The sequence below is a fragment of the Bidens hawaiensis genome, unplaced genomic scaffold (assembly GCF_021521415.1).
Source record: "Bidens hawaiensis isolate Kalapana, Puna unplaced genomic scaffold, B.hawaiensis_p1.1 tig00050094_1, whole genome shotgun sequence".
Lineage (NCBI taxonomy): Eukaryota > Viridiplantae > Streptophyta > Magnoliopsida > Asterales > Asteraceae > Bidens > Bidens hawaiensis.
Window position 1 is genome coordinate 46,277 of NW_027498989.1, and position 15,885 is coordinate 62,161.

General features: G+C 34.7%; 1 protein-coding gene across 1 annotated transcript; it reads left to right on the forward strand.

The window, feature by feature from the left end:
• The first annotated feature begins 7,338 nt into the window (after window positions 1–7,338).
• Window positions 7,339–13,722, forward strand: LOC143598410 (uncharacterized). The gene is made up of 4 exons (XM_077076633.1): window positions 7,339–7,416; window positions 11,737–11,914; window positions 13,399–13,582; window positions 13,658–13,722. The coding sequence occupies exons 2-3, from the start codon at window positions 11,753–11,755 to the stop codon at window positions 13,561–13,563; spliced, it is 327 nt and encodes a 108-aa protein (XP_076932748.1). The 5' UTR covers window positions 7,339–7,416; window positions 11,737–11,752; the 3' UTR covers window positions 13,564–13,582; window positions 13,658–13,722.
• Window positions 13,723–15,885: the final 2,163 nt, after the last annotated feature.

The window sequence follows — 15,885 nt, forward strand, 5'->3', positions numbered from 1 at the left end:
TTTGCTTACGTGTGATCGTGTGATGAGAATGATGTGTTGTTTGAAGTGTGTTTTGTGCATTGGGGGTTATACTTTGGTCTGGAATTAGTAAATTTTTAACTTTAAAATCTTTTGTTTGGTTAGTTACAGGATTAGTCTTGAGATAATGGGACACTTGTAATACGCATCATCAACTTCTAGATTTTCAACTTTCACACGTATTTCATGCTGCTGTTTTTTTTCTCTGTTTTAACAGCAAATGTTTCTCACCAGGGATGGTAACGGGTCGGGTTTAAGTATTTCTAAACCCATACCCAATTATAATAGTCCATCCCAAATCCGTCAGGTTTTAATCGGGTAATTACCTGTCGGCTTTCGGGTTTTCCCATCGGGTTTCGGGTTTCCTATCGGGTTTGACAAAATACTTCGTCGGTATACCCGGCTCAAAACTTGTCGGGTTTCTACCGGGGTTTTAACAAAATATAACTAATCAATTACAAAGATGGTTACCATAAAGGTAAAATATCTCAAATAATTGGTATAAACAAGTTTCGACAAATAATATATTTGGAATATAATATATGTATAAGATAATAAGCTATATCGGGTACATCGGGTATATAATCGGGTAAATGGGTCTAAGTTATCGGGTAATTGGGTCGGGTGATCGGGTATATTAGAAATCTCAAACCTGCAAAAAATTTCAAAACTATTCTCATACCCGTCTCACATCCTAACGGGTCGGGTATTACCCATCCCATTTATGTCGAGTTTCCCATCGGGTTCGGGTTTTATTGCCATTTTGTCACACCCCGACTAGCACAATGCTGAAGCGTAAAACGGGAATGTAACAGACACCTCTGGTATCAACAACATTGTTTATAAAGAAACATTACAACTAATTTACATTATATTACAGTGATCTATCTTTGATTACAAACTAGGTGTAACAAAATATACTTGTAAGTTATTCTATTCGTACTAGTAAGTCTGCGTCTATTCACACCGCATCAATCACATTTGGTAACAGATAGCACAAACTCACGGATTTTTCAACTTCGGTATCACACCTGAAAAGCACGTTTAAAATGGGTTAACTACTAGAGTTGGTGAGTTTCACGAGTTTCAAGAAAATAAGTATGCGTAATCACAAGACATAATTTGTATATCTGCATGTAAGTATATGTGTATGTATTGATATATGTGATTATGCTAAGCTACAGTGAAGCCTGGACTGTTCGTGCTGCGTGCCTCCATTTTCCACGCTCAATCAACCACTGTGGCTCCCCTTCCGCCCACATTATGCCCCAAGTAGCTATGTCTAACACTACATAGCTGGTTCGTAAAAAATATGGACATGTGCAGACGGGATAATGTCCCAGCGAACCGTGCTGGCCCCGCCTGGGTTTGTCAAACCAATAGTACTATTCACAAGCCACCGGCTCGAAGTTAATCACTGTGTTAGTGGAGACTTTCATGTGTTAGCACTTAGATAATTCACATCATCACATGTTTCAGATAAGTATATAGATATAAGCAAACATGCTTTTCACCCCAAAAGTTCGTAAAACAGTTCAGAAAGTGAGGTCATGAAACTCACTGTTTAGTAGATAATTAGTAGCATGTCGGTTCGAGGTTTGTGTAACTTGAAATCACGGTTTCCTATAATCAATATTATAATAATATTAATATTTTAATATTATTATAATCTCAATACTAAACTGGGCTGTATAACTAATCTGGGTATAGATGGAACGCCCAGAAAGTGGCAATAGGCTTAGGTTGTGATGTTGTTCAATGTCTAATACTTAAAACCGAACTTTCCCGTTTTTCCAGCTGGGCCAAGTTGTTCGTTTACGCGTTCAGAAAACAGTTATGGGGAAGTAAGCTTGGGTAAATGTATTGGTTAATAAAATGATTAAGTTATAAAGAAGGATCACATACTGGGGTCCCGGATTCGGGGTCCGTTTCCGTTTATTCAGTTTGATTTAAGAAGAAACGAGCACAATCTATCCGGATTGTCCAGGTTTCTCATAGAAAAGTTCGTTTTTAATTAATTAATCCAAAAATATGATTTTTGATCACTCTTTGTGTTTTGATATTCCCGCAGGTTCGTTAGTTGCAAACTTACCGGTTTTTATAAAAATTGAATTTGTTTAATCTTCAAATTAGCATAATTAATTAACCGTTAATCATTAAATTATGAAAATTTAGCCACTTATCAATTAAAATATGTAGATTTTTATAAAAATATTTCTGGAATTATTTACTAATTTATTAATTTATAAAAATTCATTTTATCAGCTATATTTCGCCTGAAAATCGTCCGTTTATCCCAAACAATTTCCAAAAATTTCACCAAAATTCCTGAATACTCAAATTATGTCCCAAAACAACCTGTATCAATTCCAGAATGTAAAAAGCTCGTGCAATATTCTTTTCGGCCCAAATTCGGCTATAAAAATTCACACGAACGCATATACACAAAACACCTTTAGAATTCTCCAAATGATCCCAAAATTCATATGTGATCAAAATACATTAAATATGAGTTCCCAGAAAAATTTCATATTTTTGGAGCATTTTAACTATTTTTCCCTATTAAACGTCCCAATTCGGTGATAAATTCGCCAAATATTCTCGGATGGTCGAAAAATTACCAAATTTGAACAAGGACTCAATGACATGGTCCCTGATGTCCCTACAAAATTTCAAGGTCTAATAATATGCACATCACAACCTTAACCTAAACAGCCCGTAAGCGAGTGTTTCGGTATTACCTTAGCGGTTTTGGTTTGTTTCCGCCTTTCTAATCAACTTTTCAAGCTCTTGTGCTCCTATGTAGGCTAGATACAAGTCTTATATCACAAACCAAGCAATTTTTCATCAACATAACAACCCTTAACTTAGGGTTTCGGCTAGTGCACAAAAACGAACTTTTGAACCGTAAAAATGCCGTTTCAACCCTTTAATCCGTGTTTATGGCCAAAAAAACTATCAAACCAGGTTCCTTACCATGTGTATGATCATAACATGTTTATGAACCATTTTTAGGATGTTTACATGGTTAGGAATGATATTTGGTAATCAAACTATGTTTATTTGGTATAAATCAATGTTAAACAAGTGTAAAAGTAGCTTATTTAAGTTGTTTACCTTAGGGTTTACAAAGTTTCCTAATGAAGAAAGGTTTTTCCAGAATTTGCTTGTGGATGAATGTGCAAAAATATCCTTGAACTAATTTATATGTGAAAGAAATAAAAAAAGGGGGGGGTGGGGTATGTTGGCCGATCGGAAGCCTCATGGGCCCATTTTAGGCCCATTTTGGCCCAAGTTTCTGATTTTTCAAGCCCAAATACGAAAAGCCTAGTCCAAATTTAGTTCAGGTTCGGTTTTTGGCGCGAAAAATTTATCGGGTGCGTCAAACAGTGCGAAAACAAGTGTTTTTCGGCTAGTTTTGTGTAAAATTATAAAAACATACTATATGTTTGTAAAAATCAAAAATATTTTCACGGATCGCTTAAAACTTTTCAATTAAGTGTTTGGTAAGTCTTTTTCGGCTTAACGGATGATACAATGCTTGATTTGTAACTATCTTTCGCGTTTAAATCTATAGCGGGTAGTTAAACGAGCATGTTTTCGTTTAACTTGTTTGTTATCGAACTAAGGCCATATTACTAATATTTTAGCTTATATTAAACGTATAACACTTATAAATAGCCCCCCGGGATTTCTGGGTCTTAACCCGACTCGTTCGGTTAATCGTTCGTTTGCTACGCAAAAAACGTTTATTTGCTTAATCGATAAATACTTATTGAGGTGTACCTTGTTTTGGCTCAAATATCACACATTCCTACGGCTTAATCCAATAAATTTCACACATGGCTAAACGTTATGAACATTAACAGGGACGGTTTTGGGGTGGAAATGGGGTAGGGAACAACCGGGGGGGGGGGGGGTCCTGAAGACCGACGGTATGGGAGTTTTGGTGGGTCATCATGCTTTTCACCCGGCTCCAGTCTATATGTATGGTTTGAATTAAATACAAAATTACATATGAAATTAACGTATTAATTGTGATAATCAAGTAGAGTGATTATGTAATTACTCTGCTTGTATATATAATAGCTCTACTTGATTCTCAAAATTAGAACGTTAATTTCATTTGTACGTTAACTTTCCCCTATATATGTATAGGTATATATATTGTGGCGGCAAATGAGCTTTAAACCGCGAGACGTTATGTAGAATGGCTTAAAATGCCCGTTTTCTACGTGACGATGACATGAAGATGCTTTAAAACCCCTCCATAATGAACAACCTAAGAATTTAAAATTTTAATATAATATAGCATTCGTGGACGGGTAAACAGCTAAACGCCATATCATTCCATTAGATAATTGATGTTAATGTTTGCTAAGGAGAATTTGTATACATATGCATAAAAATTTAGTTTTTCTAGTTTAACTGAAGTGAATTTGTAAATAAAAAATCGAAGAACTGATTTGATTTGAACCAAAACAATTATGTAATTTGATTCTATTCAATTTGATTTTTGTTTAATTGGTTTGTAACCGAATATGAAAAACTCATATAGGTGACTTTAATATATTGGATATGACTAAGGGTATGTTTGGTTTGAGGTAATGGAATGAAGAGGGAATGTAGTAGGAGAAGGAATATAATAGACAAGGGAATGAAATGAATCATTACCGTTCATTTTCCTTGTTTGGTTAACCTATGGGAATGAAATCAATTATTAATTTTTATTGTTTAGTATCCAAAAAAATTGTAGAAATGAAATAGAAATAATAAAAACACTTCTATCTCAAAATAGTTTTTAACCCCCCCCAAAAAAAAAAAACCTTACAATAACGACGGTGGTAGGCGACGAAAATGGTGGTGGCGTCGGCGGTGATGTTGACGGAGTTGGTGGTGGTTGTTAGGTGGTGGTGTTGTTGAGAAAGCAGGACGAAAGAGGAATGGAATGAAAAAAAAGGAGGGTGGGAATGAATGGTTTTGTTGGAATGAGATTCCATGTGTAATGGATGATTCCATTTCATTGAGCAACCAAACATCACTTTTTTCATTACCACGTAATGAGTCATTCCATTCCTACCGTCATTTCTGCATATCAAACGCTACCTAACTTTTAAATTTTCCAAATAAAAGATCAAACACTATCATAAATAAATGGATGTTGAGGTTTCAATTTTTTTTTAGGTATAAAATTGTAATTTAAAATATTTTGAATTGATATTATATTTGTTAATGCTATCGATTTTATAAGATTTTAGTTTAGGTATTCATGATCTATCTGACTCAACTCCTTTTGACTAATATTGTGGATTGAGTAACTACAATTTTCAATAGAAACGAACCAAACTATATAGGTTGGGAGGTTAGCTAGAACACCAATTTAAAGGTTTAAACTCTTAATTTGATTATTTCTCAAATTCTTTCAAAAGTAGCTGGTTAATTAACAAGTTTTAAGATAATAAAAGTTAAACTACCAATTCGGTTTACACATTTGGTTCAAATTTCAAGCCGAACTGTTAAACCAATCAAATTGCTTTTGTTTGAACGGTCCAGTAATTTACAATAGTTTATAAACTCTCATAGTTATTACACAAATTATTAAGCGTCATTTATAATATAACAGAGAGAAAGAATTTAATGACGTATACAATTTTATAGTTAAAGACGCATATTCTTAATTAATTATTGTAATTTATAAGAGAAAAGTTTATTAACATGTCAACATCGACAACTAAAAAAACTATTGTCATTCTCATTCAACATGAGTTTCACTAATACATATTTGGTCGATCAATAATTCCAACTAGTGATTTACCCGTCTGGTGTGCGATAAATCGGTCAGTAAAACCCGGGTGTTGCAGTGACGAATCATCGCGAATTCAGTTAATAGTAGCTACGTTTGTTATGGTATTGGAACGAAAACAAAATGGAAACAAAAAATAAGAATAAAAATTGAGGTAGGCCAATGGGGTGGCGTCGGTTGGTCCCGGACGACAGCAGCGAGTCAACGCGAATTTAATCGGTATTAATTACATTCGTTATGGTATTGGAACTAAAACAAAACGAAAAAAAAATTTAAAAATAAAAATTAAGGTTAACCAATGGGGTGACGTCGGTCGGTCCCAGACGCTGAGGTAGTGACTTTACGACACTCATATAACATATTATAATTTTTTTTTGTCGGTAAACCCGGGCGTTGGTAAAACTTGATCCTTGAAACGTCGACTCGACTCGTATTCGGGCGGGTGAGTCGGTAAAACTGGGGTGCTAGTAAAAATCCGAGTTTTTCGGCGGTGGGTCAACGCGAATTTTGTCGATTTTTGTTACGGTATCGAAACTAAAATAAAGTTCGGCAAAACCCAGGCGTTGTAAAACCCAAGCGTTGTTGGTACTGGACGTTATGCGGTGCCCGAGCATTGTCAGTCCCGGAGTTGTGGTGGTGCGCTGACACAAATTCGGTAAAACAAAAAACATAACTTTTGTTAAGAATCTAGGAAAAAAACTAAAAGAAAAACATTTAACCAATAAAAAAATCACGGTATCGATTGTTACGGTATCGAAACTAAAATAAAGTTTGGCAAAACCCAGGCGTTGTAAAACCCAAGCGTTGTCGGTATTGGACGTTGCGCGGTGAGTCGGTAAAACCCGAGCATTGTCAGTCCCGGAGTTGTGGTGGTGCGTTGACACAAATTCGGTAAAACAAAAAACATAACTTTTGTTACGAGTCTAGAAAAAAAACTAAAAGGAAAACATTTAACCAATAAAAAAAATCGGACCATTGAGGTGGTGCCGCAAGACTCGTATATAAAACCCAAGCGTTGTCGGTACTGGACGTTGCGCGGTGAGTCGGTGAAACCCGAGCATTGTCAATCCCGGAGTTGTGGTGGCGCGTTGACACAAATTCGGTAAAATAAAAAACATAACTTTTGTTATGAGTCTAGAAAAAAACTAAAAGAAAAGCATTTAACCAATAAAAAAAATCGGACCATTAAGGTGGTGCCACATGACCCAATTTGAGTCTTGCGGCACCAACTATCTTCATTACTTCTACATAGATAATAGACAATAGGGATAGGTAATAGTCAACTCATTTCATAAATTATCACTTGTTATAACCGAAAAAATAAAAATGTTTAGTTGGGATTTATAATAAATGAAACTTTGGGTATAAATATATGAGACAACATTTTTTATAATATCCATGAAATAGAAACACAAAATAAAATCAATTACCAGTTAGTTTCTGGAACTACCCGTTTATATGACCGATCGAACACTCACTCTTGCCACAACATCATCACATCACGCTCACAACGATTCATTCGATATCACCTGATCTTCAAAGTTCCATTCACACAGTTTTACATCAACTGCAGCTCAGATTCACCGTTCTCAGAGGTAATTATCCTCTTTTACTCTTTAATCTGATTTTATTTCATCCTCAGTTTATGCGTGTACCTACATGGATTATTAATAATATTCAGCACACTTCCAGTTATATTATTTGTGTTGATTTGATCCAGTTATTTGATATAGGTTTATAAAGTCGGATTAATATGATTGCATCTGCTTCTTAGGGCTTGTAATTCAGATTATTTAACTCTAATTATTTTTTAACTTTGCAAGTTGATATCGCATGCTTCGAGTTACGTTTTGTATTGATTTGATTTAGGCCTTGAAATTTGTATTAAATAGATGTCATCTGCTTCTTAGGGTTTCTAATTCAGATTATTTTGAAAGTGCTCAATTCGATCGATTCAAACCGATAATAATAATAATTCATTAATGAGGGCTTCTTCTAGTTTGTGTCAAAAAAATAAAATCTAACTCCAATGTGTTTACACCTTCCATGAAAAGCCAGTTTTTTCGATAACTTTATGGTACACAATTAATTATCATGCGTCCATTTACGGCTGAATCCAATTCCTCTAGAACACTTTTTATCCAGATTGCTGGTACCGTATCCCATAATCTAAGGTTCCCTTCAGATAACGCATCACTCTTTTGGCTGCAGCGAAATGTTCTTCAGTCGGTTTAGCCATGAACCTGCTTATCAAGCTAACTACAAAATGCATATCTGGCCAAGTAGCTGTGGTATACGAGAGACTGCCCACTATCTGCTTGTAAAGCGCTTCATCCCTCTGTTCTCTTTCTCCTGACTTCAGCTTACATCCTGGAACTATAGGATTGATGACAGCTTTACAATCTTCCATGTTGAAACGCTTCAATATTTTCATTTGCATACTTCTTTTGAGATTTGTGAATCCCTTGTGGAGTTTGAACAACTTCGATTCCCAAAAAGAACCTCGTTTTCCTTAAATAGGCCATTTCGAGCACTTCCATCATGGATTGCTTGAACTGCTTTATCATTAATGCACTATCATCTGCGTAAATCAAGTCATCTGCATTAATATTAACAAACAAAACACCTTCATTTGGTTTCTTCTTGATGAACAGTGTATGTTCATTTTTCTAGTAAACCCCTCTTTTATGAAATAACTCTCAGTACAACTAAACCAAGCTCTTGGTGCTTGCTTGCTTTAGTCCGTACAGCGCCTTTCGAAATTCAAATCTTATGCACCTTATGTTCGCTTGCCCTTTTGATGTAGCCTTCCGGTTGTTGTCCATACACATCTTCGTCCAAGGTGCCATGCAAAAAACGAAGACTTCACGTCCAACTGATAGACGTTCCATCCCCGTTGTGCTATGGCCACCATCAAATGAATTGTATCATTCTAGCAATTGGAGAGTATGCTTCTACGTAGTTGACACCGTATACTTGACCATAGTCTTCCGCCACCAAACAGGCCTTGAATTTTTCAACTTCACCTAGCTCATTAAGCTTAGTTTTAGTTTTGCATACCCATTTTACCCCCATACATTTTGCTTCTTTGCTCCTGAACCACTTGACTCTTTGACACCAATAACAACAGAATCATTTTGTAATTGCTCACCTTCAGTTTAAACGCCATTTTCGTATTCATCTTTCGTATCTGTTTCGTCACAGAAGTGTTCAGTATCACCCCACGTTAATTTTGCTTTAACATCGGCTTCACAGCTCCCCATTCCCATGTTTTATTTTCTTCATAGATCACATATTTGCTTGCTATATCCTTCTTTGTAAGTGGATTAAGCAACCTTTATGCTTTTGATTCTTCACTAACCCTAGTCAAGATCAAAGCACACTTTTATCATCCAACTTAGCGCGCTTTGCTTTTGGTATATGAACGTGAGCAAGACATTCTCAAACCCGGAGATGTTCTACTGTTGGTTTGGTACCACTCCAAGCTTCTTCGAGTAACATTATTAAGAGCTTTCGTTGGAGGCCTATTCAAAACATAGTAAGTCCACACAACTACTTCAGCCCAAAGAGTTTCTGGTACCCCTTTTGCAGCCAAAAGAGTCACCACCATATTCATCACTGTTCTATTCTTGCTCTCGGTAACACCATTCTGTTGTGGGGTGCAACGTGTTGTCAACTGTCTTTGAATACCTTGTTCCTTCCAAAAACGATCAAACATTTCAGAGGTAAAGTAAACTCCCGTCCTCGATTTCAAAGGCCTTTAATGACTTTACCGGTCTCAACTTCCACCTCCACCTTGCTTTTTCAACTCCGACACATAGCAAACATCTTTTATAGCATAAGCAGTACTGTCAATGGATAGTTTTACTTTGCCTCTTTACCTCCCACATTCATCCTTGTGCTGTTATCCAGTCTAACCGAGTGAGTAAAGGGCAGATCCAAATTGATGAATTTCTCCTTGTCACTAGACATGTGGCTTGAGCATCCTGAGTCTAAGAACCACAAATGACTCCTTTGTGTTTCATCAGACTGTGGCATAAATATCATTTCATCTTCACCGGCATCTGCCATCAACATTAAGTCTTCATTTCATTAAAACCTGCAAAGTTTGCCTCCGTCTCTGATGGGCATTCATATGAAAAATGTCCAACTTTATGATACCTGTAACATTCAATAGTTTCTTTGTTGAATGATGATCTTCCTCAGCCTCTACCTCTTCCCCTTGGACTTGACTTCCTCGACACAATTACTTGAACCGTTGCCATGATTAACTTTTAATGCCTATGATCTCATATTTTATATGAAGTAGATGTCATCTGCTTCTTAGGACATCTAAGTCAGATTATTTGACATCGCAAGTAGCAATGTTACACTTCCAGTTACGTATTGTGTTGATATGATTTTGCTATAAGCTCATTAAATTCTATGAATATGGTGTTATCTGCTTCCTAGGGTTTCTACTTCAGATTATTTGACTTTGCAATTAACTATCGCATACTTCCAGTTCGTTTTGCGTTGATTTGATTTTGTTACATGCTATTATCTTATGAAATTGTATGAACATCGAATTCATATTAATATGATGTTATCTGCTTCCTAGGGTTTCTATTCAGATTATTTGGCAAGTAACCATCGCACACTTCCAGTTCCAGTTACATTATATGATGACATTTGCTTCGTAGGGCTTCTAATTTGGATTATTTGACTTTGCAAGTAACTATCGAGCACTTTCAGTTACGTTGTGTTGATTTAGATTAGGTAACATGCTATAATCTTCTGCAATCGTATGAATATGATGGCAGCTGCTTCTTAGGGCTTCTAGTTCAGATTGTTTAGCTTTGCAAGCAACCATAACTATCGAGCACTTTCAGTTACGTTGTGTTGATTTAGATTAGGTAACATGCTATAATCTTCTGCAATTGTATGAATATGATGGCAGCTGCTTCTTAGGGCTTCTAGTTCGGATTGTTTAGCTTTGCAAGCAACCATAACTATCGAGCACTTTCAGTTACGTTGTGTTGATTCAAAATAGGTAATATGCTATAATCTTCTGAAATTGTATGAATGTGATGGCATCTGCTTCTTAGGGCTTCTAGTTCGGATTGTTTAGCTTTGCAAGCAACCATAACTATTGAGCATTTTCAGTTACGTTGTGTTGATTTAAATTAGGTAATATGCTATAATCTTCTGCAATTGTATGAATGTGATGGCATCTGCTTCTTAGGCTTCTAGTTCGGATTGTTTAGCTTTGCAAGCAACCATAACTATCGAGCACTTTCAGTTACGTTGTGTAGATTCAAATTAGGTAATATGCTATAATCTTCTGAAATTGTATGAATATTATGGCATCTGCTTCTTAGGGCTTCTAGTTCGGATTGTTTAGCTTTGCAGGTAACCATCACGCACTTCCGGTATCATTTTGTGTTGATTTAATTTAATTAATGCTATAATCTCATGAAATTATCTGAATATAATGGCATCTGCTTTGTAGGACTTCTAATTCAGATTAAATGACTTCGCAAGTAGCCATACAACACTTCTGATTACACTTTGTGTTGATTTGGTTTTGTTATATGCTATAATTTCGCGAAGTAACCATACAACACTTCTGATTACACTTTGTGTTTATTTGGTTTTGTTATATGCTATAATTTCATGAAATATGTCATCTTCGATCTAGAACTTCTAGTTCAGATTATTTAACTTTGCAAGCAACCATCACAATGCGTTAAAGTGAAATAATCTCTTATCTCCTCCTGGATTTATATACCATATCGTAAATAGAACAGTAATTTAGGGAAATAATCAACATTATCCATTTTAAGGGTTCTCTTAACAGCTAGATTTCGTAGAATAATTTGTAAGATTTTCGATTTTTTTGATTTATGTACCTTGAATCTTTCTTTTCTTAACAGGAAGTTGTGTTTTGTGATGTCGAGGCCAGTGCTGTTGGTATCATTGCTATTGCTAATGGTGTTCACTTCTCAGTTTGAGTGGAATCAACCCCTTGTAAATGAGGTTGAAGCTAGGCCAGTGGCTCTTTCAGAAAAGCAGCAATATATGTTAGAAAGGGAAGAATCTGTCAAAGAGAAGGTAAGTCCTCTTCCTAAGTTATGTCTTGACTCTTGGTTAAGAATTTTTTTTGTTCTTTGATTTTTCTAGGTTAGTGCAGTTCAGGTTTTCATGAATTGGTAGCTATCCATAAATATTATAAAAGCTGTTGCGGCTGATTGTCAAATGTTAATTGTAATGCTGACTTTAGATTTAACCTCACTGCGTCAAGATACATGTGCATATATGAATCACAGAATGTCAAACGCTAAGTAGTGACTACAAATTGAAATTGTCAAATTGTGGTCTTTTAATGTACACGCTCCATTGTAATAGCATGTGATACTGTTTGTCTGCCACTCTGCCACAATTCTAGGTTTTTCTGTTGTATTATTTAGATTTTATAGGTAGCTCCAAAATAGTAACTGATGCGTCTATGTTAGAGGTTGCTTATGACTACACCAGCTAGTTTAAGATAGATCATACGTTATTAATCATGCAATAACAGTTTTATGCAAGTGTTCAACTAAAACATTTGGATGATATGACGCATATCTAGTTTTGGTACTCTACTTGAACTTGCCTCCCGTTAGAGGACCTATAACTCAATGTCTCAATCCTTGCTAAAGTCTCGAAACCAAACATCTTACCCTAGCTTATACCAGTAGATGCATGATATAATATTACAATCAATCTCTCACTAGGCCTTACTAATCCTGACTAGGCAATAGGTAAGAACTAGGGGTGTGCATGAAACCGGAAAAACCAATCCGAAACTGAAAAAACCGAACTGAAACAAAATCAATGGTTTAGTTATATCACTATATGTTTTTGTAAAAACTGAACTTACGGCTCAGTTTTAGTTTTACATGTAATAAAAACCGAAATAACTGAACCGAATTTATAGATTTTCGTTTTTTTATTTTAAGTAATATATAAGAATTTAATAGATATGTAACCTAAATATTTTAGCCCAAATGTAAAATAATCAATAAGTTATCAATTAACAATTTTATTTAGGCCCAAATTTATTATTTTGATCATTTTCATTTTCAGACCAAAATTTTCAAGTTCAAATGGTGAAACCTTTCCTAAATGGATCCCAAACCTAAACCGTGCCCCCCCCCCCAGTAAGAACCCATAATAATTCCCACGATGCACTGAGATGAGACGTAGTATTTCCTATTTGTTTACTCAGTGGAACACAGTCTGTTCTGCTTTAGTTTATTTACCAAGAAATGGGTCAATATAAAAAAAATCATATTTCTTTTAAAATTAATAATATTATGAAATTTGAAGGGGTAGGCATGTAGTTTCAAAATTTTTTCAAGGTATATTATGGAATTAATCCTAATTTTGAGGACAACAAAGATACACATTAAGAAGGAAATATCAAAAGAAGAATGAATCCTTATCAAAAAGTATGTTTTGGTAAATTATCTAGAAAAGCAGCAATTTCTCTACAATTCATTCACATCTTTAAATTTAAATATCTAAACGACTTATTAATTATCTTGTGATTGCAGATAATTCTTTCCCAAGAGAGGCAAATTCAGAAACTTAAAACACTTGTGCAGAGTCTGGAACAACAGTTACTGGCATGCAAGGGCAAAGATGACGTTCCGAATGACACTTCAGGCTCTTTAACCGAACTACTAACCGATCTTAATCATAACCAGATCATGGAGTAACTGACATTGTGTTCTGTGTGTAAGTAATATTCTGTTTTTTTTCCTTCACAATTTTTTTGCGATTATTTCCGACTTTAACCTTATGCTTAAACAGGTATCAATGGAGTAACTTTGAACTACAATAACCATGTACTTTGAAAGCAGGTTAGTTATCAACCATAACTCATAAATTGTAATATTAACACTACATTAATATTAATGGTGTTGCCAGGCTGTGACTAGTGTGTGTAATTAAGAGTTTCACATGTGCACCTTCATGTTTCCATCTATCTTTGTAAAATTTCTTAAAAAATGCCAGAAAAAAGTTTCGCAAATTTTTGAAGTTAAATGTATGATGTATCGTATGAGCCTATTTTAACCAAGGCTGGTAAATTTACCTATCGTGACCACCCACATGTAACCATTATATTGTGCGCCGTATACCAATGCCATCAAGCCATTCAATGAAAATATGCCACGTCACAACATTTGGCGCCGATCTTATCTTTTACTGGCATAGAGTGCAAACCAATAAGAGTTGTGCGTGTGTCGAACTATCATTGGTTTCATTAAATATACTTTTTTAGTAAGTCAAGTTGAATAATTTTTAAAAATGAAAGATTAGTTTCTCATTTTTTTCTAAAACAAATGAGGTTGATGAATACAACTATAATGAAGAGTTATTATATTGTTTATGCTTTGTATTTCTAAAAGTATTTTTAGTCAGTCTCTCACTGCGGATTGATTTCCAGTATGGACTGGTCACTGGTTGGCGGCCGGAAAAAAAACGAGCCATGGCATACATCGAATAATTTGTGGTGTGTAAATGAAACTATTGTTCTAGGTTTATATCCAAACAACAGCCTATATATAGGTTATCTGATATATGGCGAACAATAAGGCCTTAACAGCGATAAAACTATATGTAAAACAAAATAGTTTGAACTTTGAATATATTGAGGATTTATTATAGTACAAACTAGCAGCATTAAGAGGGCCCAATAAACCCAAATAGTTTGTAACGGTTTGGTTTGGTTTGGTTATAAATTTCTAACGGAGTGATTGTTGCGGTAGATATTGCTTAATTAATAACTTGGCATCTTCTTTCATTAAGAAGTAAAAGCAGTTTCATGATTTGATCTTCTCATACCGGAAGTAGAACTTCGATCAGTTGTGCTAAATCCGTTAAAAAGGAAAAAAGAACTCTGGTTAGTTTAAATAGCAAATTGCAAGGCTATTTAAAAAGGAAAAAAGAACTCTGGCCTTGTTTATCAAATAGCAAATTGCAAGGCTCCCCAATGCTAATTTTAAAAAGCTAATATTCCACCCATTGATTAGGATTTTGCTTTGCATGAGGTGAGACGTTTTTTCAAAAATATCCATCACCGGTTGCCAAATTTTGACAAGGTTTCATATCGGCTCCCATGGTGAGGCCAAGATAGTTAGAAGGAAAGGAACCTCTTTGGTGATGTAAAAATCTTTGCCACATTATTAGCGTTATCCCCGCCGACTCCAATCCCAAAAGATATACTTTCGTCAAGTTTGACTATTAAACCTAAGATTAAGAGATCACTTGACTAAACTCGTAAGAAAGTTTTGTGTTGCCTAGTCTTTGACAATCTTTAAGTCATCGTCATAAAAGAGATGAGAGAGTACTAGCCCATTTTTCGGCTTGATGACACGAAAAATTAGTCCATTGTTGGAAAATGCAACATATAAGTAACCACATAAGATATTTATAAAACAAAATTAAAGATATTGTAAATATAAGATGAGGCTTTTATTATAAAATGTGGCATTAAAAGACCTATGTTGGAAAATGCAACATATTAATTGTTTGGTAAGGTTGCTTGTTCTTAAACATCATCTATTTAAGATTATTTATTGGCGTTTTAATTATCATTTATTATTACAATATGAAGATAATGTATAACAAAATTAGGTTAAAATGTTAGGATCACAATATTGTTGAGTTAATAATAATAATAATAATAAATAAATAAATAATGGGAGTTGTTCTAAGTTTAAAACAGTTGTGTTAAATGAACGTGGGTTGACGGATAAAACACAAGAATAAAATTGTAATAATGCATGATCCGTACACATCACAAATTTTAGCGGGTTAAAGTGAGCATAGCATATTTAACTCATTTTTTTACGCATTAATGCTTTAAAATTACAATATACAACCCGAAATATAAAAGTATATGAAATTAGTTGTATTTTAAACAATAAAAATTTATGCTAGTTTCTATTTTATCTTTTAAACTTTGACATAAAATATCTATTTCATTTAAATATGACAGATTAAATTTTATAAAAATAAATAAATTAACTTGTGAA

Bases quoted from the DNA above. Each gene is read 5' to 3' on its own strand.
- LOC143598410 (XM_077076633.1), top strand. From the start codon at position 11,753: ATGTCGAGGCCAGTGCTGTTGGTATCATTGCTATTGCTAATGGTGTTC. The intron at 11,915-13,398 runs GTAAGTCCTCTT...TTGTGATTGCAG, and splicing joins AAGAATCTGTCAAAGAGAAG to ATAATTCTTTCCCAAGAGAG.